Source organism: Oreochromis aureus, linkage group 16 (genome assembly GCF_013358895.1).
Source record: "Oreochromis aureus strain Israel breed Guangdong linkage group 16, ZZ_aureus, whole genome shotgun sequence".
Taxonomy (NCBI): domain Eukaryota; kingdom Metazoa; phylum Chordata; class Actinopteri; order Cichliformes; family Cichlidae; genus Oreochromis; species Oreochromis aureus.
Genome location: NC_052957.1, coordinates 10,529,704 through 10,556,406, shown reverse-complemented (window position 1 = coordinate 10,556,406; position 26,703 = coordinate 10,529,704). Strand labels below are relative to the sequence as shown.

Sequence of the window (26,703 nt, the reverse complement as noted above, 5' to 3'; positions counted from 1 at the left end):
TGGGTCAAAGTCAAGGTCACACAAATGTGAAAATCAGTAAAAACCTCATATTACCCACAATTTTTTATGGAAAGTCTTCGAACTCCACACCAATATTACTAGGACTTGGGAGACACGAATACCTAAGGTGACTAAGCATTTGACTTTGACCTTCATCGTCAAAAGTTCAAAAGGTCAAAAGTTGGCCTTGAAAAAAAATATGAAGAAACCATATCATATAAAAGGACATGCAGATGTACAAGATGAGATAAATACACTTTTTATTTTTTCAATATAATGCCAAATAATGTCACAATGATGCCACAACAATCTGATGTCATCATACTGTAATAAAAAGAGGCTGAAGTCAGCATGTTATAATAAAAACCAGCGTAAAGTTTTAGTAAAGCCATTGCCCTTCGGGAGTGGCTTTCTCTGACTGCTCTTGTTTATTATAGTCACAGGTTCCCCCAGAATTCAATAACATACATAATATGAAAATGTACCGTTTTCAAAATAAAACTATTACAGTTAATTTGATGCATAGGAAACAGATTCCTCCAAGTAACCTGTCACTCTTTCTGTTTACACATGCACACACAAATACACATATTATTATGATTATAATTTATATTTGTGCATTAATTTAGACACCATTGTTAGATTATAAATGCACTAAATCCAAACATGCCACAGGGTTGCTGCATATGCTGCATCTGTATGTGTTTCAGTAAATGGGCCTTTGTCAGGTTTGCGTCCATATTTAATTGCTGAACAAATACTGTTTATTGTTTTATGCCTGGTCAAAATTAGATACTGAATGCAATCACCAGTGGGAGTTATCTGACACATTTTTTCTTGATCTAAAGCACCATCGTGGCTGTAAATCAGCCTATTTCCATTCTACACCAGCTCTCTCATTCTAGACTAATGGCGAAGGATCCCTGGTGGTGCTGCATCTTTTTCCATCTCACTGCCAATTGTACAGGACATCTTTCACATTCTGTCTCTTCTTTGACATTGTCCCTTTGGGGTTGCCAAAGAAAGCAAGAAATGCACAATACATAGGTGCAAGCTAGGCTGTCTGACTGAAATACTTATTAAGGAAAAGTCTACATGTAGAATATATTACCTTGACTTTAATATTAATACAGTTCTCGAACACAGTCATTTGTATACGCACACTGAAAATGAAAAACACAGTGTTTCATGTAAAGGTTGAGGGGGTGTCGAGTTCTTATAGTTTTGTATATTTAAATAGTTTTTTGTTTTAGTTCAGTTTAGTTTCCAAAGTTTAAGAAATTACGAATGCAGAAAAGTACCATCAGATTTTGGTCCACCATGCAATATCATCTAGAGTGGCTTCATTTTTCAGCATGGCAATGATTACAAACACAAGCCAATGCAGTAAAAGCATGCACACACAGAGGAACACTATTAGTCCTGGATTGGCCTCCCCAGAGCCTGGATCGTGACATTATTTGAGCAGTGTGGGAGCATCAGAACAAAAGGCAGCCAACATCCAAAGAAGAGCTTTTTTGAATGTCCTTCAAGAAGCCCAGAGAACTATTCCTGAAGACCGTTAAAAGAAATTACAAGCAAGCTGCTCAGAGAGATCAGCATGTGCTGAAGAATAAAGGTGAACATACAAAATATGGAATTTTAAGCTCATAAGAACTCTAGAAACTCAGTTTTTTGCCTTTCTTGCATGTTTGCACATTGCAATAAATTGCTCCATATTAGTAGTAAAATATACAGAAATGAGGGGTGGCTCAAGACTTTTGCACAGCACTGCATATGCATATGATTAATGACCCTATTCATAAAGATTAAAACTAAAAGCATGTGCTTTATATTTCTAATTCATCAGTATATATGTTTTACTGTTAAAGTACACAAAATTGTATCAGGTTTCAAACTCAGTTTTAGTCAGTCGGGGTTGTGGCCCAGCTCTGTATCAGCAGATGAAATGCAGGTAATGCTGCATTCAACTGTTTCCAAGAGGCATTTTAACTATCCGCATGCAGCTGCTGACATGGTGCAGGGAACCAAACAGAATGCAAAAATAATCAAGCATCCACTCCCTCTCACTCTAATCTCCATGACTTTCTGCACTATGGCTGATAAAGTCCATTAGAGTGAAGTTAATATATCGAGACTTGACACATTTGGCCTCTGAAGTTAAGGCACCGCATTTCACCCCACACATCATCAGCGAGTTGACGGCAAGAATAATGTGCGGCACATATGGGAGCAGTCCAGTACACGACACAGTAAACAGGCTCAGTGCATGATTCTGAACAAGACATGTCTGTAAGGGGTGTAGTGAAGGCCAATCTCATGCGAGTAGCTGAAATATGTTATAGTGTGTTATTTACGCTTCGTGACAAGAGGTGAACGCAAATATTTTGCTCTGTCATACAGAAAGCTGGAGATTTACATCAGTGTCCATGACGACTCGTCTGACAGGGGGCCGGATTGTGTAGAATTCAAAAGAAGCTTCCTCCCAGTAGACTGCACCTTACGTCAAGTAAAGCCCTGTTAACATTCAAATCATGAGCCTCTTGGCTAGTTTTAAAAAAGAAATGTCAGGTCATTATAGATCGCAATTTTTGCCAGGGTAAAACGAATACATGAAACCTTTATTACCCACAAGGCAGAGCAGCAACAGAGAAAAGACACCTTCAGAATAATTCCTTTCTTCTCCTGGTTTACTGGTCATATCATATGCTCTCCCAGCCCCCTCTCCCCTTCTCTCCACACTTCTTTTACAAGTTGCTGGGCCAGTCATGTCAGGGTCACTGCCTAATCACATTAGAGCTTGATCAAAGTTGCAGGAGCAAGGAGGAGAGGCGAGAGAACCTCATTTCTCACAGAGCCGGGGATTAAACCTCAAGCAACATCTCAGGATCATCGGCACCAAGCCATGTCCCACAAGCCCCACAGAAGGCTTCAGCTGAGCAGTGGGCGGCAGACAGGCTGCTGAACCTGGTGTAATCTGGAAGACGGAATACAGAGGGCAAATCCGAGCTCCATGTGCCAGGCCAAGATAGATGATCGGCCGGATAAAATATAAAATAAAATACAGGGAGTAAATCACTGCCGGGGATGTCTCTGAGGTGGGTGATCAAATGATCTTAACTTTCCAGCATGGGGAGACTGTTGGAGTAGCAGTTCCCAGACACACTTATCAATATTTCACAGGCGGATGTAGCAGCTTTAAGATTGTTTCAATCTCACCTGCTACATTGATCCCACCAAAGTGAGGTTTGAAGATTATATTATATTTTATATATGCAGACCCTTTACACAATTCTACTATATAATAATAAATGTTTAAAGATTGTGTTCATTTTCAACTCCTGCATAAAAGAAAGAGAGATATCACAAACGCAGACAGTGAAATGTCTTTCAGCTCATTTAGAACCTCCATGCTGTTGCACTGTTTTGTTTTTTTTTTCCTTTCTCTTTTTGGAAACACAAATTTAAAAATGTCTAATTTTTTTTTTTCTAGCCAATTATGGCTAATCATGACCCTAAAAGCTCTAACTGGTGTATCTATTACCGCTTGGTAAAAAGAACAGCAGCATTTGAATGTCTCTGTTCTCACTCTTTGTTCTCGCCTGCCTCCATGCACTGTCTGCTAGTTACATCAAAGCAAAACAATGACTCCGAGTGGCTTTCTATTATTCAGTCCATACAAAACCGCAACGTTTAAACTTCTGCTTTTCCACCGGCTGGTTTTGCTTGGCAACTGGAGCCTTTTGGTTTCAGTTCCGTCCCCTTTGATAATGTTTCACTGTGCCTGTGAATCTAAAAAAGAAATTACATGACTGGCCTCGGGAGAGGATGATAGTGCCTCCAACCACTTTCCCATCATATGATCATGGCCTTTCTCTTTCCTTTTGAATTATGACAATAATACATATTCCAGCTAGCATGATCCCGAGTAATACTAACCACATAAACAAGCGGAGAACTTCATTATCATCGCTACATCTCTGATGGCACAAATATTAGCTGATAAAATGGGTGGAATAGTTACAAGTAAGAGGCTGAAGGCATTCTTGATTCTTACCTGAGATGACAATTATTATTAGTTTTACACTGTAATTCTTCTTCTTCAGAGCTTTCTTGCATTTACAGGAAATCTTACAGATGCACAATTTCAATGAAACCTTTACGCAACCATTTTTTTTTTTCATAAAATAAGTGCATCTCAAGAGACTTTAAATGAATAATTAGTAACATAATAGATAGTTCTAGGTAAGGATACAAAACAGCAGAAAAATAGAGCAGTTATTAAGAGATGCTTATTCCAAGTATAATCTCCAGTATTTCCATGATGATCCTGCAGTATTTGTCAGATATGAAAACAAAAACAAAAAAGATGAAATTAAAATTGGTAACTGGTTACTTGCTGCTAGTGAAAGAGGACATAAAAAACAGGAAGGCAGCATTCAGCTATACTCATCAAAAAGATACAAGACAAAATACATTTTTACAAAGACAACTGATTATTTAAAATGCTTAAAAAAACTCATTTTCTATCTACATGAAATGACGGTTACAGATGTAATTCAGATGAAATTATTCTGACCCGACACTGCTAATGTTCAACTTTAAAGCACAAAAACAATTTGGCTGATGTCAAGGCGCCCCAGTTAAAAATAAGCTGACATGACACAGGATGCAAGTTGTGGTTTCGATGTCACAGATGTAAGCTCTAGTATGTTTGCCATTCTTCCTCGAATACCACAGAAGATTAATGTAGCCATAGAGTGCAGGCTCGCTGTCACTCACCAGAACAAACTGTGTTTTCTGCTTTTCCTGCAGGTCCTAACAAAGCGAGGTGATTAGTGACCAATACTATCAAATAAAAGAGTTACCTGCAGTCTGCGTATCTTCCTGTCTAGCTCATGTGGTCTGTAATATGTCGCTATGACCCAAAAAATGGACACAACTCAAGGACAGTGCAGCCGCCTTCTCCGGTGGCCAGAACATTTACGGACCTTTCAGGCTTTCTGTTTCCATGGCAATGAAGGATCCACTGGGTTCCAGAGGTGAGGTGGAATAATTCGAATAGGTTCTGCCATGACACCAAGTTAGGACATCCCAAAACAGTGCAGGATTTCTAATTCGAAATCTGTGAGACTAAAACAATTGTGAAAATGGAGGGATGTAAAACCGCTGCTACACGGCTGACTGCTTCCACTCAAGACAATACTTTTCCACCAGAAGTGCCACAGCGTGTCCTGGAAGTGCTCCAGAAGCAGCTCTCTGCTCTGTGTCGCTAAAAGTACACGGCGAGTCTATTAATCTATTTTTGATAGGAGATAGGTCAGACTGTACAAAGTAGACGAGGAGAGGAGGAAGTCAGGAGGAGGAACGGCATGGAGAATGTGGTCAATTTTCTAAATAAAAGACCCTTTCCGGACTAAACTCTCAGCTTCGGAAATGCTCCTGCTTTGATACAGTGAATGAAATAAAACCTTGGCATCAGGGTGCATGGCAAATTTTGTGTTTTTGATGGCAATTATTTGAGAAACCAGCAGTCTGCTATTTTTCATCTTGTTTCTGATATGCTACTGTTTTTTGGGTTGTTTTTTATAAAAAATAATACAGCACAAAGTCCTGCTCGGAAAAATTTCAGGGCTGTTTAGGAGCACTTACGCTGCTGTAGGTACTTTTTTCTCCCCTGAAAACAGCCTTGAACGGGCTCCTAGGAGCAGTCCCTGCATCACAGCACCAACCATGATGCAGGGAAATTTGCTAAAACTGTCTTTGGTGAAAAACAACTTATATTGAATCTTTGTTCCAGCCCAAAGAAACCAAACAGAAGAGACAAAGTAACAGCCAACGTATCCTGAACATCTTTTTTTTTTTTCCACTACAAGGCAAATAAAATGGCACACATTTTTAAAACCCCACATATGTCTTTTCCATGGTAGACACAGTAGTGTGCACACTGCTGTTCCAGTGTTTTGTGTTATTCTGGGGGGTTTTTTGTTGCCACATTTGCCCTTTTGTATCAGCTTCAAAAATCTTTAATGGACTGCTCACTGTGTGCTCAAACAAAACCCTTTCCAACCCGTCAGCAGGAGGGGAGGTTTAATATTTCTCTCTGTGAAATCAACTCGTGACATATTTTAGTAAATCAAAACAACTGAAAGCCTACTGTTCAGTGAACCATCGAGTACAAATGTCATATTATTAAATTAATGTCATCTCTCGCTTAACACTATTCCACTGATTACCGTTCGTGGCAGGTCTGACACATTAAATTATTATGGGAAAATAAGTGAGGATACAAGTGATTATGCGAGTGTGTATTAAAGCCGCGCTTCAAAAAGGCAAAGAAGTTGCAGGGTGATGTACTTTGATGAAAAAAAATATAATTATTTTGCCTGATAAGAGGTGGTATTCTTGGCAGGTAATTTTTTTTAGTTTACAGCCTTTGGAAGTGAGCAAAAAAGTTAATTTCAGACTGCCTACAGGATGACAAGAGAAGGCAGTTTAACTTCAGTAAAATTCAAAGTATGATTCTTGTGCTGCTCGTGGTGACATAAAGATTTTTATGATACTGTTGCACACTAACGAGGAACAGTCCTCACAGTTTGAAAGAGATTATGGCTCTATCAACAGCCAGAGGTAAACATGCCGTTGCCATTTCAATCTAAATACGTGCTACAGCATAGAGTGCCGTAGCTATCGTTTCCCCTCAGATATGAAAATACATGTTTCACAATCCATATGGGACAAAACCCCTCCAGTTAAATCTGCTGCACGGCACACCTGGGACTTACATGCTAACCTTCTTCTTGCACTTTGTTCCATACAAGTCTGCAACATTAGCCCGGCCATGTAAAACTGCAAAGTGCTGGTTTGTACTGCAAAACTGAGGTGGTGTTCGGGATAGTCCGGGCTGTCAAGGCATTTCATATTTCATTCATATCTGTCAGGTATAGTACATCTCTCAGAGACATCTAGGAAATCAGAACAATATGAAAGTTCTTTGCTTCGTAATCTGCAGTCATGCAGGAAGAACAAACTGACAGCAAGTTTTATCTTAATAAATGAATCCTCCAAAAAAAATAAAACTACGTTTACTGCCGGCTGACAATCCGAGTACCTGAAATCTTCTGAATCTCTGTGAATTAGGGTTTGAATTTGTCTCTTCAGCCAGATTATTACTACTGTCTTTTGAATGCTTGTCCTTTGTAGTTTACTGCTCTGCTGAATGTGTTTACTTATCCGTGGGGAGTACAATCAAGGAGAAATTGCATGTTCATGGCACAGATAACACAGACTGGCCACCAGCAGGAGACACTTTTGCCGAGGCCAATTTATCTCAGAAGCAAACTGTCACCAAGTTTTTCAGCGCAAGTATCAACTAGATTACACTGTCTTCTTAGCTGATTGGGTTTAAGCAATAATCTTGCACTTTTAAAGAATGACAAGGGTGAATTTTCCTTTTGTGAAATTGTTCGTACCCCGAGCCAACAACTCTCCCACAGCACTTTTGAAATAATGCAGCTGGTATAACAGAACAGGAGATCAAGCCTCTAACAAGCTCGACATAAAAATTTGATCTTTTGCAAAGACACTGGCACAAACAGTCTCTTTTTCTCACTTCTTTGTCCACGTAGTGCAAGTGCAAGTTCCGTCTAATGAGATGCTAATCCGGGAATCTTACACTCTTGTTTCAAAGAGTGAGGGTTTTATTTATTCAGTGGCATCTACTCTGTACAAAGGCGATGTCTGGTGAGATCAGACCAGAGTCTGGCCACGAGAAAGAGCCACAGTTAAAGGTGACCTCTTCCGAGGATCATCACAACCTCTGTGAGGATCAGGTCTGGTTCATTTTTCCACACCGTAGCTTTTAGGAGTGCTGATTTCAATTATTCAGAGACGTAGGAATGAAAACAGACTCTGTTGTGGTCCCATTAAAAAAAGAACTTTAAGGTTTGTGTGAATGGAATTGATGGACTTTCAACTTTACTGAACTGTAGCATCAAACCGTAATAATAATAATAATAATAATAATAATAATAATGATAACAATAATAATTTCTGCATTTAATCATTAGTTATTATTAATTTCTGGTTCTCTTTCATAGTGTGTCTTTGTCCTGTCCTCCTCCCCTCACTCACAACCAGTTGGACAGATGGCCGTCCCTCCCTGAGACTGGTTCTGCTGGAGGTTTCTTCCTGTTGAAAGGGAGTTTTTCCTTCCCACTGTTGCCAGTGCACTTGCCATATGATTGTTGGGGTTTTCTGTTTTAATTGCATTATTGTAGGGTCTTTACCTTACAATATAATGCACCTTGAGTCAGCTGTTGTTGTGATTTGGCGCTGCATAAATAAAACTGAACTGAATCAAATCTGCAGCACAAACTTGGGTGGGCTGTACCACACAGAAAGCCACATATTAGTCTGAAAATCAATTAAAAATGCTTCAAAATAACATAAAGATGAAGCCTGCTCCAGTGACTAGTCAATTAAATAAATCAATTAGGTGGATGATTTATTTAAAAAGAAATAGCCCAAGTAGAGATGTTATAAAAGGGGAAAACTATCAACAGAGGCTAAAACTATATTTTTTACCAGGCTGTAAAAATGCTTTAAGCTATATAGTTGCACAGTTTTACATAGAAGTCTATGGAGCTGACTTTCCTTTTTGCGCAGCTTCAACTGGCACCTAGCCACTGCAGTTTTTGCTACTTTCACATTGACTTTGTTTTTGCAGCTCTGGAGGTTGGTCCTTGCTTACTACACCTACTGGTGCTATACAGTAACATATAGTTTCGCTTGCTAGCTTTGCCTTCTTACTGCAAACGCATTTTCTCGTGATGCTAGAATTTGCATCAACTCAATGTTCTGAATTGAATTTCCCAAAAATGAGACAAAGAATCACTGATTTTGTGAAAATCTCCATTAATGGAGAGCTGAAAATATCCACCCGCATCACCATTTTACACTGGTACTTATCGATAATCTGCTGCTGCTTCATAACAGGACAAACTGAATGACATCCTGATATCCTGGCGTTATCTGCTGTCATCCAAACTACACATCTGCTAATGAGTCTAAGACGCCTTATTGTTACGTATAGGTTAAAAGCTACTTTCAGCTGCTCCCTTATCCACAAGAGGTCATAACAACACATTCCACAGCTTTAATCTGGCAGATTTTTGTGTCAGATGCACTTCATGATGGAACTCCAATTTGTGACTCTTTCCAAGATCGACCAGGGTTTTTTTTATCTAGCTAGATAAATGTGTAAACCACTACATTATGGAGTCATTCAGTTAGTATCATAGGGAATAAAGTCCACGGTAGCTCTTTAGGTTCAGTAACAGTGTTTTGATAAGAATTTATGCATTTAATGTTAAATATCAAGAAATCTTCCAGCCACATCACCAGCAGATAATTTTGCCAGGGTTCTGCATGTCCCACACTCAAAAACATCTGCAAATATTGCACATTTATAGTGTACGTCTGGTTTAAATAAGCCCAGGTTTGCAGGTTAGCACCGTCCATTTTGGCTGATTGCAACCTGTTAATCAGTGGCCTCAAAGCAGAATTTTGAACACCAACTATAGTTTAGCAGTTTTTTAAAATCATTAGAATTCGGCTGAGATACTTTTTTCGAGGCATGACAAACACGAATCGCATTTATTACCCAGACTTTAAAGAACAGACTTATCCTGCTGTTTTTCCTGTTGTTTGTAGTTAAATGAGTGTGCTCTGTGTTGCCTTTAGATTTCTTTCAGACTGATCTTTCAGAACAGTCACATGTCATGCCACGGGGTGGGCAGCTGACTTACTTGCAAGCTGAGTCAGACAGCAAGGAAATGAAGCAAATAATGGCTTGATTTGGAACACTTGAGCAGCATACGGCAGGTGGAAACAAGGGGGGAGGCTCTAATTCTGCTCTCCAGCCAGCTGGTCCTAAAGCAGGGCTGCAGCCAAGCTCGCTGACCGCTCTGTTTCCCACTGAGCTTTTTCAGCGGAAGGAACTGTGCCAAGAGGTGTGGTACCTCTCTTCAAATCACCTCTCTCTCTCTCTCTCCAGTGTATAATCGTAACATAATCATGCCCACTACATCTATTGATCTGTTCACAGCACACTTCCACTGAAGCAGCCAAATAGTATCCTTAGGCGAAGCGCTTGCCAAGAGAGATATGATGACACCAATTAGATTACACTGATATTCAAATACACAATGGATTTATGTGGTGTGGGCTCACGTCTTAGGCTTATTTAGCCGATCTTGGAGCTTGGTAATTTATCTAGTTGTCGCGCTGTCCCAGAAGTCCCTCAATGTCATACTAATTAATTATTTATCATTACCTAAACGCACTAATTAATTGTCAGTTTAAGGGCATGCTTTTATGGAAGACATATTCAATCTGTCTCTGGGGATCACTTTCATATACCACATACCAATTATTTATTAATATCCTGCTAATTCTCTTTAGAGTAGACAAAGTGAAGGTCAAACAAGAAGAAAAAAGCACGGCGATTTCTCAGTGAGGCCCACTGACATTTATCCCTTCCAGTGGACTTTTAAGATTTGTTTAGAAGGATGCTGTTACCCCCTCCTTTCCCCCCCCTCTCAAAGTGAATGTCAAGGACATGCATAAACAGTGATGCCATAGTTCATTACTGGTCATATTTATTCTAAGACGCTGCCCTTATCACAGTGTTTATAATTAAACAGATGAGATCACAGTTAAAGAAAGAAGAAAGACAACAAAGATGTGTCATTTTCTTTCTCCAAGCTCCTGGGGTTTGCCTAATAAATAAGCTATTTGTCTTTTTCTGCCATGATGCATGTTACATACGTTTTGTCGCGTTGTAAGATCAGACAATCACATTATGAGTGGGTGTAATTATCGCAGCCTCCCCTGAGTTGGCATTAGACTACAGCCGCACGCAGACATCTGGTATTCAAATAATTGGCACACTTAGAAAGGGTGTGTGGCATTTTACAGATGTTCTCGTGAACCATTTAAAATTTGTCGAGACACCCATTAGTTGGATCTGAGATGATTAAACATGTGAAAAAAAAATCTAGTCGAGAATTAAAGAAATCCTGGTCTGCAAATGTTGAGCCTCCTTTTTAACCACACCTTCAATTCCACATTTCTGAAGCATAACAAAAAATAGAGAAAGACAAAAAAAAAGAAGAGTTTACATTATAAACAAATTTGACAATGTATAATCAATTTCAAAACACACAAAAAAAGTTCCCAAAAATTAATTACTTTTTCTGTTTTTGACCAAAAGGAAAAAACTGGCTCTGTTTTGTCAAAACCAGAATAGAGCTACAATATTTTTTTTTTCCTTCCAAGGTTTTGTTTCTGCTGATTATATTATTTTCATGTGTACAGTAGATGGGCTTTCGACCATGAGTGTATAAAATGACCTCAGCATCAACAGGACTCAGTACTGAGCAGTACTCATTCAGTTTAATCTATTACTCCATGTATGAATTTTTTCTTTTTTTCCCTTCTGGACACAAATTTCCCCTTTTTTCTCTTTATATGAATGTTAGCAAACTGTAAAATGGTATTGCTACGTGTTCTGGGACCGTGTGCAATAAACCTGCACTCTTGTTGTCTTTGAAATGGTTGTGTTGAACACGGGGACCGGGTCTCCAAATATTCACAGTCACAGTTGATTTCTTTAAAGCAATTTTGTCTCAGTCAGTCATCATCTTGACACACCAATCTCATTTGCAGAATCAATTAGACAAATACTTACAATTTATTTTTGGTAATATAGTGATTAGCTGCTATAAATAAAACAAATGTGTTGTCATTTACACAGAAAGTCACATTAAGGTGCTTGGCAGTCTCATGTTTACATATAACCAAACTACAACAAGTTGGGAAGCAGCTGAGTGCATTATTACAAAGAGGCGCATCATGAGTGATGCTCGTCAGCACAGACTGATTCAGACCTATTAAAACATGTTTGTCATCTAATTTATAAACACAGACAGATTGCTGTTGTTTGCAGTCCTTCACCAGTCTGTTTGAGAGTGACTTCGAGTTGGGTCGAGATCGTCTGGTGACACATTGCCTCCCATCAGGTAACCTGAGCAAATGTTCCCCTAGTGGTGCCTCTTTGCCTATGGTTGCAAAAACTACCTGGAATTGGTCACTACATGCAAAAATAAATAAATAAATAATCAACGCAATCATAAGGTAACCACTGATTTTTTTCCTAGTCCCACTGTGGTTGCTATTCTGTTTTTCCTCTGAGCCATTAGCTTTATGTTGAGCTTCCTACTCTGACTGTGAGGATAAGGCTACACCAACTGTCAGACCATCCCTGTGTTGGTGTTCTGCCTACAACGTTGTAATCAGTGCTGCCCCAGTATCATCACTAAAACTGATCAGCCATGCTTTTGTTATAGCTTTGAAACCTGGTGGAAAAAAAGACTACACACGCAAAGCCTTCAGGGCTCTGTGCCAGAAGGCCAAGCCAAAAACACTGTGGATCTCTCTAAACACAAACCTTTTCATAAAAAGTTAAGTAGTTTTTTGTAGCTATGCATAACTAACATGCGTCTGAAAAATGAAAATATTTTTGTAAGCAGAAAATAAGAGGTTCACTGAGTCTAAAATATGAATTCCATCTCTGATTTTGGTTTCAAATGGGAAACACACCCTAGTTTTGAAGCTGGTCAGGTGCTGAAGCAACATTAATATGATTTTGTAGGAACAGCAACATACCGACACCAGACACACATGGTAGCACAACAGATTTTTCAGAATACACATGACTCCCAATGCTACAATAACGGCATGGTTAAGATTTATATGGGTGTGCCAGAGTAATCTTTAAAACACTGTACAATCAGCAAAGATGTCATGCTAACAGATGAGAAAAATAATATGGGCTAAGGTATTACCTGGAAATGAAACACAGAGCTCCCAGGGATAGCCAAAAAGGTTGGTACTCGTCTTCTACATCCATAATGCTTTGCACTATTTGTCTCATAAATAAAAGCATTTTATATGGTCTAAGTAAAATCTAGGACAGAGGGCTATTAATGGCCAAGGGACTCCTCTCCTGGGGCAGCAGTGTTAATCGGAGCAATAGGTCTCCTTCCTGCTGGATCAATGTCAGCACAAATTTCAGATTGCTTTCCTGATGCGCGCCAAGTTATCTGTGATTCAACTTTAATAGGATATTGAACGGAGCCAGCATTTAGGGAGCAGAGCCGTATTTCACTTTATTGACAATCAAATGCACACAACTTTCCCATTAGCATGCATTAAGAAAACAGAGAATTAATCTTGACAACACCATCGGATAACATGACGACAGTTACATGCTTGTTTAAGCAAACACGCCTAAGAGTGACTTGGTGATGGCGAGATGAAAACGTAGGTAAATGCAGCTTGACAGACATTATACTGGACAAAAAGCTACTACTGTGCCAACTGAAGGAGAAGCATAAATTTTAAAAAAAGGACGAGCACAGGCAGCGATGTTTCATTTATATTTAGAAAACACGCCATCCACAATATCATCTTCAATGTTTCAAGACCTGAGTGCATCATGGCTTCCCCCTCTGTCATTTTGGATAAAATCACGCGTTTCCGCCTGAACGCCACTTCAAAGATTTGTAGTGCATAAATCTAGTGTCTCTGTCGTGCTGGGAAAAAAAGAGGTCGAGATGTTTCAACATTTACTTGACTTACAAATCATCAAAGCTACCAGACAATGTGAATTGCATATCCATCATCGTGTTCTTTAAAATTACACGGAAGCAGACGCATAAATATACAGTAACAGCTATTTAAATGCTACGTTGAAATGATGCTAGAAATCCCCATTGGCGTGACTCTCTCCCTTTTAAACAGGCTTATTTCACTGTAATGCATTTGCTCTGACACTTGCAAACCAAAAAGCAATGCTTGGATGACAAAACGAGTGGTGGCAATTCAAACTGGGCGTGCTAAATCAGATGACATTTTGCCACACCTGAAGGTCAAGTGTTTTGTCAGCAAAGGACAGGCCCAGATGATAAAGCTGCCAACATCAGGTGAAAGATTTGATGTCCTCATATTATCAAAACAGGGGCGTGAAAGTATTGTGTTTAAGAAGAAATCCTGGCTGGGTGACGGCTGCTTTTTCTCCACTGAGGGAAAAAGAAGGGGATGCTCAAGGTACATACTAATGTGCAGCATGTACTACAAGTGGAGAAAATGTTTGAATGACTGTATTTTTGCCCTTTGCATTCACAATTTCTTTTACATTAAATTTGCAATGCCTTGTTTTTATACTGAAACTTGCAATTTAATTGTAATTTAAGTGTCATTACAAGTTAATAGCCAGTGCCTGAATTGACCATATTAAGGACATCCCCTCGCTTTGATTTCATACACATATATAACTGATAATAGATATAAAAGAAGTGTTTTTAGAGAATGGTTTTTGGCTACCAGCCCTCATTATTTGAAACTTCGTCCATGTTTAAAACAGGCATCAACCACTGTAACAGTAACTGTAATTTTATACAAATCAGGTGGGTCACACAGGTAAAGAAATAACCTTAAATAAATAACAAGAATGAATTAATATAATCCCTTTTTAAAAATGCCACAGAGTTTTGGGAAGAAGGCATTATCATTTTATTACCAACATTTTAGAAAAACAGTCTTTTGAACTTTCAAACATTTTGAATCCAGTGTGCTTGTTCCATATTGAGGCTTTCTTTAAATTAACAAAAAGACTGATGTGGGCTACTGCAGCCACTGCAGGGGACAGTGAGGTGTTTAATAACTGTGCAACATTTGGACAAACTGCTGTTGGTAAAAGTAAATATTGGAATAGCTATCTAATGTCAATAAAAGAGCACTCTATACATATATATATATCACAGTTTAAAAGCACATGTCAAACAATAACATGCACCAAACCAGGCTTATATTTGTAACTCATTTTTGTGTTTGTCTTTTTTTTGGATGCGTGGTAATGGTTTTGGATATTGTAGAGTTTTGTATAGCCTGCCTTGCGATCTTATTTCCTGCACGTCCATTAAAGCACTCTGTTCCTGTTAAAAATAAGGACACATGTTGTTTGATTAAAATATTGTCAGTATCCTGGTGCATGCATTATAAACAACTGGATAAAGGCAAAGAAAACAAAGTGATAAAAGCTGTATCTTTTCTGTTACAGCATACATAAACAATGTAAACAACATCGATCATGGCCTTACATATATTATGGTTGAGCAGCTAGCAACCAGCTGGAGTTCCCAAGTGTAAGTGACAGCTGAACTGTGTTGAAAATCTCACAGTTAAATTTTTAAAAACATATCCTTCTTTCATCTCCTCTTAAAAGTTTTGAATAAGGACTTCCAGGAACTGTGAAAAAGCTTCTGTCAGTGTGTGAAGGTAACGCCAGCTCAGCCGGCTACAGTGCAGACCTGTCAACAGTGAGTTGTCAGCAAAACCAACAGTTTTTCCATTATGATATTCAGCAAATATGGTTCTATAATGCTACATTCGAAGGTCGTGAACACGGAAGTTGACCGATTGGTTTATACAAGATGAGCTTGTGAGGATCTGAACAGCAATCATGGCGTTTTATTTGATCCTATTCATGCAGAAATAAATTGTTGGTTTAAATATGTTGTTTAATACATACTGTGCATGAACACAGAACATATTTGCGGTCAGATAATTCCCACTCGGCTCTGTAGCTGACTGGACAACCAGGGTACAGATGAATTCTTCTCATCTCTGGATATTATGAATCGAGTGGCTCTGTTTTAGCTGTCTAAGCCGTGTCTACAGCAGTGCAGTTGCTCTTGAACAAGGTGATATTGGTGGAAATTTTTTAATCCTTCCCTCCAAGCTGTAGCCTATAAAACTGCATAAAGACTTAACAAGGGTCCCTCCACAGCAAATGGCCTCAAAGATGGCCACCAGGAGCTATTGGCATTAGGAAAGCATTAGCTTGAATAATTCAGCATTTTCTATCAGAGCATATTGTTCTATAAGAAGGGCGTACATTATTAAGCTATATACAATGTAAGGAACCGATATTAAACTGAGGGGAAAAAATGCATTTAGTGCTTTTGCTGGAAAGCCGGCCCCGAAGCTGTTTGACAAATCATTGCTCGTGTCTCCTGAGAGGAAGCAACAAGGTATGCCAAAAATCATCATACAGGAAGGCCTGCTCAGGTGGTGCACAAAACAAACTCACAGATTCTGACAAAATATCACACCTGTCATAACACCTTAGCGTTTATGTACTAGACTTCTAACCTCGTTTGCATTAACTGTAGCAAACAGTAATGAGGGAAACTGAGTGTAGAATAAAAAAGAAAGCAAAAGGATATTAATAAGCATGCTTGTTGAGAAAACATTGCATATGTGGACATAAACTCTAAAAAGCAGCAAGGGGCACAGCCAAGTGTGTGACATTAGACATAATTCAGAATAAGGGCCAAGTGTCCAGCCAAGCGGACAGACAAGGCCCTCATGTTCAGACTGTGCCAGGGGTAAATATTCGGTATGACATTTGTGCTGCGTGCGATTTCCATCGGCTGAATTGTAGCCGACTGACATTTTCATCCAAGTAACGCTGGCCACGATTTCTCCACTTCTGTCTATTTAAAATATCAGACAGAAAGGAACTGCACACATCGAGACCACCTAACAGTAGAAGTAGCAATGCAACGACAGCCTCAGAAACAGTCGCAGTTTTCATTTAGTATTTAAAGATTTCATCTAATTCACTTTTTAGTTTTCCTCCTTTGTTTCAATGAAGTTTTATTTTGAAAATACATCCGTTTTACTTCATTTTGAAGTCAGGATGGCTTTAAACAGTAAAACAGTTATCAAATTATATTAAAAAGTAGTTTTGCCATATCTAGGCACAATCATTTGACAGTGAAATAGAAACTTTGAATAGTTTTCAGTAAAAACTGAATTGCATTTCTGGTTGAAATACCATCCATACTTTAGTGGTAACATTAAACCAATGCACCAGTGTGCATTATTTTATATATTCTGCTAGACATCCATAGTATACTATACAGAAAGTCACTACAGCTGTTTTCTGTCTTGTCTTTCCCCTCCTAAAATCTTTTAAGACCTCATTACTGGGGGAGTGGGGATGCATTTAAAAGATGTTATGTTAGTCTTTCAATTTAAATTACAATCCACAAATGGCTGCCAGAAGGCATGCTCTTATGTTTGATACAAATTTTGGTCCATACTAAAATTATCCCACAAAAATAAATTCTTTTAAACCTTTACTTTGGTAGCTCAAGTCCATGATCTCAAGTAGGGCTGGGCCACATCATACCGTTCATGGTAATACCGGTATAATGTTAGGCAATGATAAGAAAATGAAATATCGCGATAGAATATGGGTAAAACACGCATGCGCAATGCCTTTGTTTTCATACGGACATGGCAGGAAAAAGCATGGCGGCGACAGAGAATTAGAACGGCGAAAGCGGATCGTTGAATGAAACAGATGAATCAGAATTGGTTTGTAAAAATGGTGCAACTTCAGTGATGTGGAACTGGTTTGGCTTTAGTCCGTCATATACACACCAACGCATATTTTTTGTTAGAGCATGCAAGCGAGCCGTCGTTATTACCGAACCGATTTTATGTGGTACACAGCGTTCAAAAATCTGTCAAAAAATGTTTTAGTACGACTTTCGTAAGCTACAAAGCTGCACCGCTTGATGGATAGTCGGAGCATTACAGCTACCGTAGTCAGGAGCCTCGCGGAGTGATACGTACTGTGCTGCATTGTGTGTGTAACCTCTTTTTAAGTTTTGTGGATATTATACATGGTTATGCTCAGGATATGTTGGCCAATTTCCACTGGAAATGCCTTTTTGGTTAAACTGTCACCAAGGAATTTGCATTTGCACTGTTAAATTTTTATATAGCTTTAATGCACATAAAAAACAGCTGCTCGTTTAAGTGAAAATACATTGATGAGGGTTTTTTTGCACTAATAAAGTTGTGGAGTTGTAAAGTATTTTGTCTCACGTCAATTATATCATGAGTTATATCATTATCTCAAATTTTCAAATATATATCGTGATAAATATTTTTGGCCATATTGCCCTGCCCTAATCTCAAGTAATATCAGTGCTATGAGACATTTTTTTCAATGTTGTTAGGATGAGGCTTTAAAAGAACAAAGAGAAAACCAAGATACTTTTGTCTTGTTTATTTTACCACTGTAGCATTGCAGTTTTCATAAAACCAATGTTTTCTTTTTCAAAACTCTACTTTAGTTTCTACTGATTAAAATAATCCCAGTGTATAAAACAGAATTACTTTGTAAGGTGTCTCTGTTTTTTTGTCCACCTGCATGTGCTATCTCTCTCAAAGTAATTAAATCTTAGAGGGGGGGGGGATGAAGAAGCACCAACCCATTATGTGGTGGCCTAAAAGCAAGCTTGGTTAATTTTTCAGAGGAATTTCCACTAATGTATTCAGAGACCGGGAAACATGACAAAATAAAAGGCTCACATTGGCAGCTAGGAAGACAAGTGTAGATTTAAAGTGTCTCGGCCAAAGACTTTCATAATCATACTTATCTTCACAGTGAATGCCATTCATCATTACTGAAAAGTATTTTAAAAAAGCCTTATTATGACACATGTGCAAAAATACTTCATTAAACTTTACTCAAGAAAATGCATACTTAAATAACTGATTAACTTTTCCCGAAATCACTGCTTAATGAGGGTTCTTAAAAAAAACAAAAAAACCCAGAGGAACAGCAGCAGCAGTGCTGAGGACAGTGCTATGGTTAAACTGTACGGGTCTATGGGTATTTGGACAGTGACACAATGTTTGTAATTTTACCTCTGTACACTACAACAATCAGTCAAGATGCGATTCAAGTGCAGACTCCCAGGTTTAATTCGAGGGCTTCAACAAAAGTATTGCATCAACTGTTTAGGAATTACAGCTACTTTTATACACAGTCAACATTTTCAGAGTCTCTAAAGTAATTGGAAATTTTTGGCGAGGGCTGTACTCACATTATTCCACAACAAAATAAGCAGACAAAGAGCAGGAGTTTAAGTGTTGAACTTTTGGTAGCTGGAGCTCCAAAAACAGATGTTGATGCAAATAAAGGAAGCATTATTAAGCTGGAAAAACAAGAAAAAAAATAACCAAACAAACAAAAACAAACTAATGCTGTCAGCGTTAATCTCGTTAAAATGACGTCAACGCCATAACCGCATTAACGCGGCAAATCTCCGTTAGCGAGTTAGCCCGGATCGTACGGCGAAAACGCATTAACGAGCTAACCGCGCTAACACGTTGACGCTGTGCAGCCCCACGCAAGGGCGATCCATGCTAACTCGCTAATGGAGATTTTCCGCATTAATGTGGTTATGGCGTTAAAGTCATTTTAACGAGAATAAAGCAAGTAATGCACTAACCAGGTCTGCAAAACCAAACCTGAAGGACCATATATTGCAACTAAAGTTAATGATCACACAATTGTTTCCAGGGTTAAGAAAACCCCTTTTTAAATACAGCATGTTTACAACAAGGTGCAAACCACTGGTTACACTGAAGAACACAAAAGCCTGAATAGATGATGTCAGAAAACATCTAAAAACAGCCTGGAGATTTCAGGGGAAAAATTCTTTGAGCGGGTGAAATCAGGAACAACTTGTATCCGATTTAAAAAATAAAATTTAAAAAAGTATGGAGAAGGAAAGGCATGGTCTAACGCATACCTCACTGTCAAACATGGTAGAGGTTGTGTTATGGCATCGGTATGTATGGCTTCCAGTTTAATTGGGCCACTAGTGTTTATTGACTGCTGATAGAAGCAGCATACTCTCTTGCCATGTTCAAACGAATGCTATAAAACTAATCTGACAGACCCAAAGCATACCACGAAATCAACCCAAGAGTGAAAGTCTGCATTTGAATCATATCTTGATTAACTGATTTAAAACCAGTGCGGTGCTGTACTGAGGAAAAACTACCCAAATTGTGGCATTTTTTCAAAAATCTATGGTCCGAAACATGTTCATAGTGCAGAAGAGCTGCAAGAGAAACTTTTTAAATTGGTAATGTGGACATACCCAACTTGAAAATATCACACCTGCTAATATGGAGAACATCTGCGATATGAAAATTGGGTAGACAGAAAAAGATGTTGCTTAGATGCTCCATCACCTGCACAACGTGTAAACACATGGTTTATTTGTCAAGAAAAAGACTTCCATTTAATCTGGTGGAGCCTGAGGAGCGATACACGTTTAAGACCTGTTTGTAGGGGGAAAAAAAGTCCTATAGCTGTATGAAAAATATGCATTTTGACTTTCAGATCTGTCTGTAAATTTTATATTGCTTTGTCAAAACGCTCTTTCCTCCTCATCTCAGCTCTAGCCGTGAGTCATCTTATATTGCTCGATAATTTCAGCGCCCTTTAGGGGAAAGGTAGACAGTGTATATTGATTGATTTGGGTTGGATATACGCTAAAACAAACAGATATCTTGTTCCAAAGATCAGATTCTTCACTAACTCTGGCAGCATTAACAAATGCAGCTGAGACTGGGCCCAAAACACAGGCACAAGATAATTAGTCACACCAGGCTTGGAGTAGGAAGGGCAGGGAAGCAATCTGACTGAAGGATGTATTGATCCTCCAGAGAGGGAGGGGCACCCAGTCAGGAGTCATGATCAATCTTGCAAGCCTACTCTCTCAATCTGTGATGAGACCTGTGTGTGTTTGTGTGGGGAAGTATTCTATCTACACTATACACCCTTTGGTACACATGTTTGTGTGCGGGTGCCTGCGTGCATGTGTGTGTTGTGTGCAGCCACATTAACACTACCAACAGCTCGGTGTTATGACTTGTCAGAAAGAGACAAATGTCTGTGTGAGTAAAAGACTCCCAGGGGTTAGAGAAAGGGGGTTTAGCTGTACCACAACATCGGAAGCCTTTATCGTCGAGTTAAAAGCCACCGCCATCCCTGAGCCGCAGATTCTCCTCATCACGCCGAGTGTTCTAAACCGAGGCACAGTTAGAGGTTTTAAAACCAGCTCAGGGAGCGATGGAAAAGGTAAATCTTCCCAAATATAAACAGTTTGCATATTGGTGTTATCCATTGGCTGGTCACAGGTGGGTTTAATCTGATTAGACAGTGGTGATGCATATCAGGAGGAGCAACGGACCAAATGCACTGTAATTCATCTTCCTCTGATACACTGGAGGAGGAGGAGGAAGAGGAGGAGAAGGTGGGAAAGGAGTGCAGTGGCACTGAAGTAGGTTGCAAAAGCAGTAGTCCTCCCTTTAGCCTTGAAAAGATATGGGATCAGCTTTTTGTTTCTTTTCCCTCTCTTGCATTTTGCAAGAAGAGTAAAAGATGATAAAAAAAGACAAGAAAAGAGTTGTTTGTTTATGGGTGGTGGAGGATGTAATAACGCTCACCGCTGGCCTCTAGGGTTGAATCCGATATCAGACAGCATGTTAAGCTGCAGGGACTCCCACAGCAGTGGAACTGTAGATGGCTAATTGACAGGCTGTTGAAGACGAAGCCAGTCCAGATAGCCAGTCACTTTCACGCTCCCACACTCCTCGCTCTCCACCAGGAGGGAAGACGGCAGGCTGGGGGAGAAGTGTGTGTGTGTGTGTGTGTGTGTGTGTGTGTGTGTGTGTGTGTGTGTGTGTGTGTGTGTGTGTGTGTGTGTGTATGTGCTGTTACACTTTGGAGCCACTAGGGAAGCGGATGTCACTCTCACAGTTATCTGCACATATACACAGATTTTCACACGCGCGCTCTAACGCACACACACGTATATATAAGTGAGAATGAAATCCTGTAACTGAGTTTTTGCAGGGCTCAAAGACAACGCCAAAGGTCAGAGATGTATTTCTTGTTGTAACATGGAATGTCACACTCATGCAAGGGCTCAGGAGCCACATTTTGCACATCAGGCCCAAGTAGGAGATTGCGGAGACTGTGTATGGCTTCAGCATATCAGAAAAATGTAAAAACTTGTTTTGAAAGTCGGCTCTATGTGAATCCACGCCAGCTACATATAAAACTCTGAGTCTAGGTGTATGCCAGTTCTGCAGCTTGTTACCACCGAGACTTAAATTCGCATCCCTATTTACGCTCTCACTATAATTTTTCATTGCCTCCCCCCTTTCTCTCATGACCCACACAGGAGCAGTACAGTTATTGAGATCAACTCCCAATTATGTCTCTTTTGTGCCATTTTTTACATTATATTGATTTACATTAATGCGGCTTCGGATTTTGCTCTACTATGAAGGATATGACGGGGGAAGGGGGTGAACATCATCTGTGGCTTACACCATTAAACATTCAATTATCTATAAAACACACAATGGAGGCTTCAGTCAGTGAAATGACAAATTGCAGGCAGAGAGCTCTTCAGTGTTGTCCCCGTTAACCCAGGTTTTTATAGATCACCTTGCATGCCACCCTATAGCTGTTTAGTTATCTCCATGAATATATGCAGAAGGGATCTGTCCTTGCTGAGAGCAAAATCTGATAATGCAGCAGCAAACACAGCTGAGAGTCAGAGCAAACCAATTCAGAGCTCTGTTTAAAAAAAGCCAAAGGGCTCGCTGCTCATCTGTGCGACAGCACCACACAATAGATGAACAATTATTCAGAGTTAGACTGGAAGAAAAATATTAATCTATTTATTCATGGCTTGTTGAATCAGCTTTATCTTCTGTGATTAATCCAAGTCAATAATGTAATCTTTAATTATAAAGAATGGCCTTATTACCTACGTCAAATAATCATGCCGGTCCACAATGCTGGAAAGAGGAAAACAAATTTCTCTGCTACGTGATTATGTATTTTTCTGCCATGAATTAAAGCAGCCAGACCATTTTTTTTTTCCTGGCCTTGAGACTCATATTTATTTGACTCTTTCATCAGTGAATGCACACAGGGCAAGTCATGATTTCTGAAATAAACAAACTTAAAAAAAGAGAGAAAAATATTGATATATTTTTGAGATTTTAGTGTTTTTCCAGAAACCATTTCAGTCACTAAATTTACCATGCATGGCTATTTAGATTTGGGATTTTATAGTAATTCAGATTTAAAAAAATAAAAGATATAATAAAGATTCCGAGTGAAAAAAAATGAAAACTGGAAACCGGAGGTCTATTACACAGAACACGGTCTGGTTACAGAAAAGCTCAAATGTCAGAAAATGTCACAATTATATTTCATCATACAATTTTCCCAAGAGTCCCGCATCCATGAAGCTTTTACCAAAATATAACATTTGGAGCTCTCAGAATGATCAATCAAAAGAAAATACATTTCGATCCTGAAGCAGGGCCCTAAGAGAGGAAGAATAATGACCGGTTTGTGCAGGACTCTTGTTTTTTGAACATGCTTGCATGTGATTAATAGCACATCACCTGTAATAATGGCCTTCTTGCTGCACGCAATTTCTAGTTACAAATATACACATGCACAAACAAAAACAGAGGCATGCATACACGTGACTGAGCTTCATTGTCCTGTTTTTGCTCACCAGTCTGATCCCACAACTCCCAGTCCTTCCTCTCCTTGCACTCCCAGTGCAGATCCCCACCAGGACTCAAAGTAAGTGATTTTTCATGCGTGGCGGCAGCAAGTAGTCTGTAACAAATCTAACTGACAGCCCCTGAAAATGCAGATCACATAGTTGACAGAGAGGAAACAGCAGCTTAGGGAACTTCCAACAGGATCCTAATCTGTGATGAAGTCACCCAGTGTCCAAAGAGAGCTACAGGACGTTTCATCGACATGGAACAGACATTTCCTGGATGTCAGAATTGTCTGCTAATTAATGTACTCGGAGAGGAGTGAGTGTCAAAGTGTCAGAGGATATTGCCGTCAAACGTGCCAGAAGCACGTTATAAACTCGCGATGCCGCTTCAGACTGAATACTGCAAAACTTTTTGGGTACCCCGAGGAGCACAACATTTTCTTTTGCTCGACAGAACAACTGAGAACATTCTCTGGAGGGGAATCCACGCTCATGTCACAGGTAATTTTATGTGTATATGTAAGAGGCTGCCTTGCCAACAAAATAAAGAAAAAATAAATACCGTGCTAGAGTGTCGGAGAAATCAAATGAGAAGCAGAGAGACGTCATTATTTCTTCAGCGTAATTTGGCACATCAGACATAATGTAGTGCCATCTCTGTGATAAGACAGAATCTTCAGGTCTCAGAAAGGTGAGCATATCAATGTTCAACATACCCTATTAAGACTTGACACCCCCACTTTATCATCACTAAAGCAATTGCATATTCCTATTCCTGCAGGAGAGATGGGGAAATCCATCTCCTGCAAGGACAGTGCCTTTAATAAATAGTGCACAGAACACAGGCACAAACTCTCCCTCTTTCACCTGATCCTCTCTCTCTTTCCATCTCTCTCTCTCTCTCTCTCTCTCTCTCACACACACACATACACACACACACACTTTCCCTCTCATGGAAATTGTTTCATTCCTTTTAGTCAATCTGGCTAATGCAAAAATCATGTATGTCAGTCTTTAAATATTTAATCTTAACAGCAGCGAGATTGAAATACAACGTTGAAGAAGCATTACTCCTTCCTTCCCTCCTGAAAGGTACAAGAGCCCAGCGAGAGGGAGAGCGAGAGAGAGGCAGGCAGCTGCTCTGCAATGTCAGGAAGAGAGAGTGGAAGCGACAGGGAGAGATGGAAAAGAGAGGAAGAAGAGACTCGGCTATTTTTGATGGCAATTTTGTTGCCATGCACTCTCAGCTAGTAGGGTTGGAGGCAGCACTAAAGCACAGTTTGCCTTGGAAAAGTCCACAACCACATACAACAGCTCTCTGTTTTTCTTCTTTGGGAGCAGCCTTTGTTCTTTGACATAATAGATTCTAGTGGAGGCACGGCTGAAGAGAAACACTGTTGCTGCTTAGAACTTAGTGAGAAGAGATACAGCTCGATGACTGAACAAAAGACATGAATCTTGCATGCAGAACTGTACCGTGGGAACCACATGGCCCCAAGAGATGAGTAGAAACACAAAGAGAATTTAAACCGCTCTTGTCTTAACGTGATCCTACCGCTTTCATCCTTACAGGTAGTTTTGTATGAACAAGGACATTGTTAAGTTACACACTTGTGGCCCCTTTAATGTTTCAAATACTTGTTTAACAAGGTTGTTTTTGCAGGAACAACAACAACAACAATAAAAGTTTTTCTGAAGCCAATAAATCACGAATGAGTGGTGTCACTTTGTAAGAGTGAGCAAAACACAAAACTTTGAGAAACTTTTACACTCACCACAGTGAAGTCCTCGGCTGAGCAGTTCTGTCCACTAAAATTGCAGCTCATGAGCATCTCTTCTAACTGATGTCCTGTCCTGTTGAAAATGTCCTGCATGTCAGGAGCAGGATACATTAAATCAGTGGGTTTGTGCCCGTCCCTGTTTTTGGGGGGCAGACCTGTCAAGTTAGCCAGGTGGTAGATGTCAGCATCGGTGAGCGCTGAGAAGCGAAAGCGGTTTATGTTGCAGATGGTCACAGCGGGGAAAACCATCTCGGGGGTCGCCTCTTCATTCAGAGCTGTGACGTGAGGGTGCTCCAGGTAAGAGATGGCACACTTAGCTGCTTGGTACAGAAAGAGTGCCAGTGAAGTCAAAAAGGCAAGAGCCCAGAGAGTCTGCCGGATGCCCAGGCGACCAGAGACAAAGATGTGGTTAATCCCATGAAGGGAGCAGGAGTTAGCAAACCCGGCCAGGTCCTTGGCCGGAGGTGTGCAGCTCTCCTCGATCAGGCTCTCCTTGTCCCCATCCTGCTTGCTTTTCTGCTTCTCATCCTCCTCTGCAAATTTGATTTTGCAAACAAATTCGATAGGCATGGGGGCAGCCAGGTCTGCGTTTTGGTTTTGTTTTTGATGACAGCTATAAGCCCTGGATCACTTCTCTCCCACTTCCTCGCCTTTTGTCGTCTGAGCAGGAAACAACTCCAAAAAGAAAAAGACGGGAGAGAGTTTGTTGCTGCTGCTGTCGCTGCTGCCTGTGCTGTGACTGATAGTGCTGCTGCTGCTTCTGCTGCCACGGCTCCTAGTGACTACAGCGCTGCTGCTGCTGTGCTGCTAGTGCTCTGAACGCTTGTCTCACTACTTGATCAGCTCACACAGTCTCGCTTATCAGCAGTAATACAGCTGTCAAAAAAAATAAATAAATAAAAAAAATACCCTTGCACACAGCCTCAGACCCACAGATGAAAATGCAGCATTTTGAGTCGGGCTAAAATAAGAACAGGGCACTTAATAATTCATGAGGAGGTAACATTGTCATTATTTCCTCCTCACTGGCGCGAGTCGCAACTTCCCCCGGTCATCCCCATGCTTCCCCGCTGACAGACCACCTCCTGCTTAATCCACTTGTTTGGACGGTGCTTTCACTTCTCAACCTGAATAAAGTTGGTGTCAGAGGTTCTCCTGGCAAACATCTGGTGTTTGATGTGAATTGCAGAGGGTCACGGCATTTTCATGCCACACTGAATAAGGTCTCTAGAGAATGCCTAATTGAAACAATAATGAGCGGTGCAAGCAGTGGAATTGAGCACGGGCTAACCCCTGGCAATCAATCTTGTCTTTGCAACAAAAAAGTAAAAGACTATCGATCGAGCGAATGTGTCTGTCAGAGATTAAGAGAG

General features: G+C 39.9%; 1 protein-coding gene across 1 annotated transcript in view; it reads right to left on the bottom strand.

Annotated features, from left to right (window-relative positions):
- asic4a (acid-sensing (proton-gated) ion channel family member 4a) overlaps window positions 1–26,035 on the bottom strand; it is a 93,131-nt gene extending 67,096 nt beyond the window's left edge. The window contains exon 1 of the mRNA XM_031733848.2: window positions 25,325–26,035. Coding sequence (XP_031589708.1) covers window positions 25,325–25,900 — 576 coding nt within the window. The 5' untranslated portion in view covers window positions 25,901–26,035. The remainder of the gene's footprint in view (window positions 1–25,324) is intronic.
- Window positions 26,036–26,703: the final 668 nt, after the last annotated feature.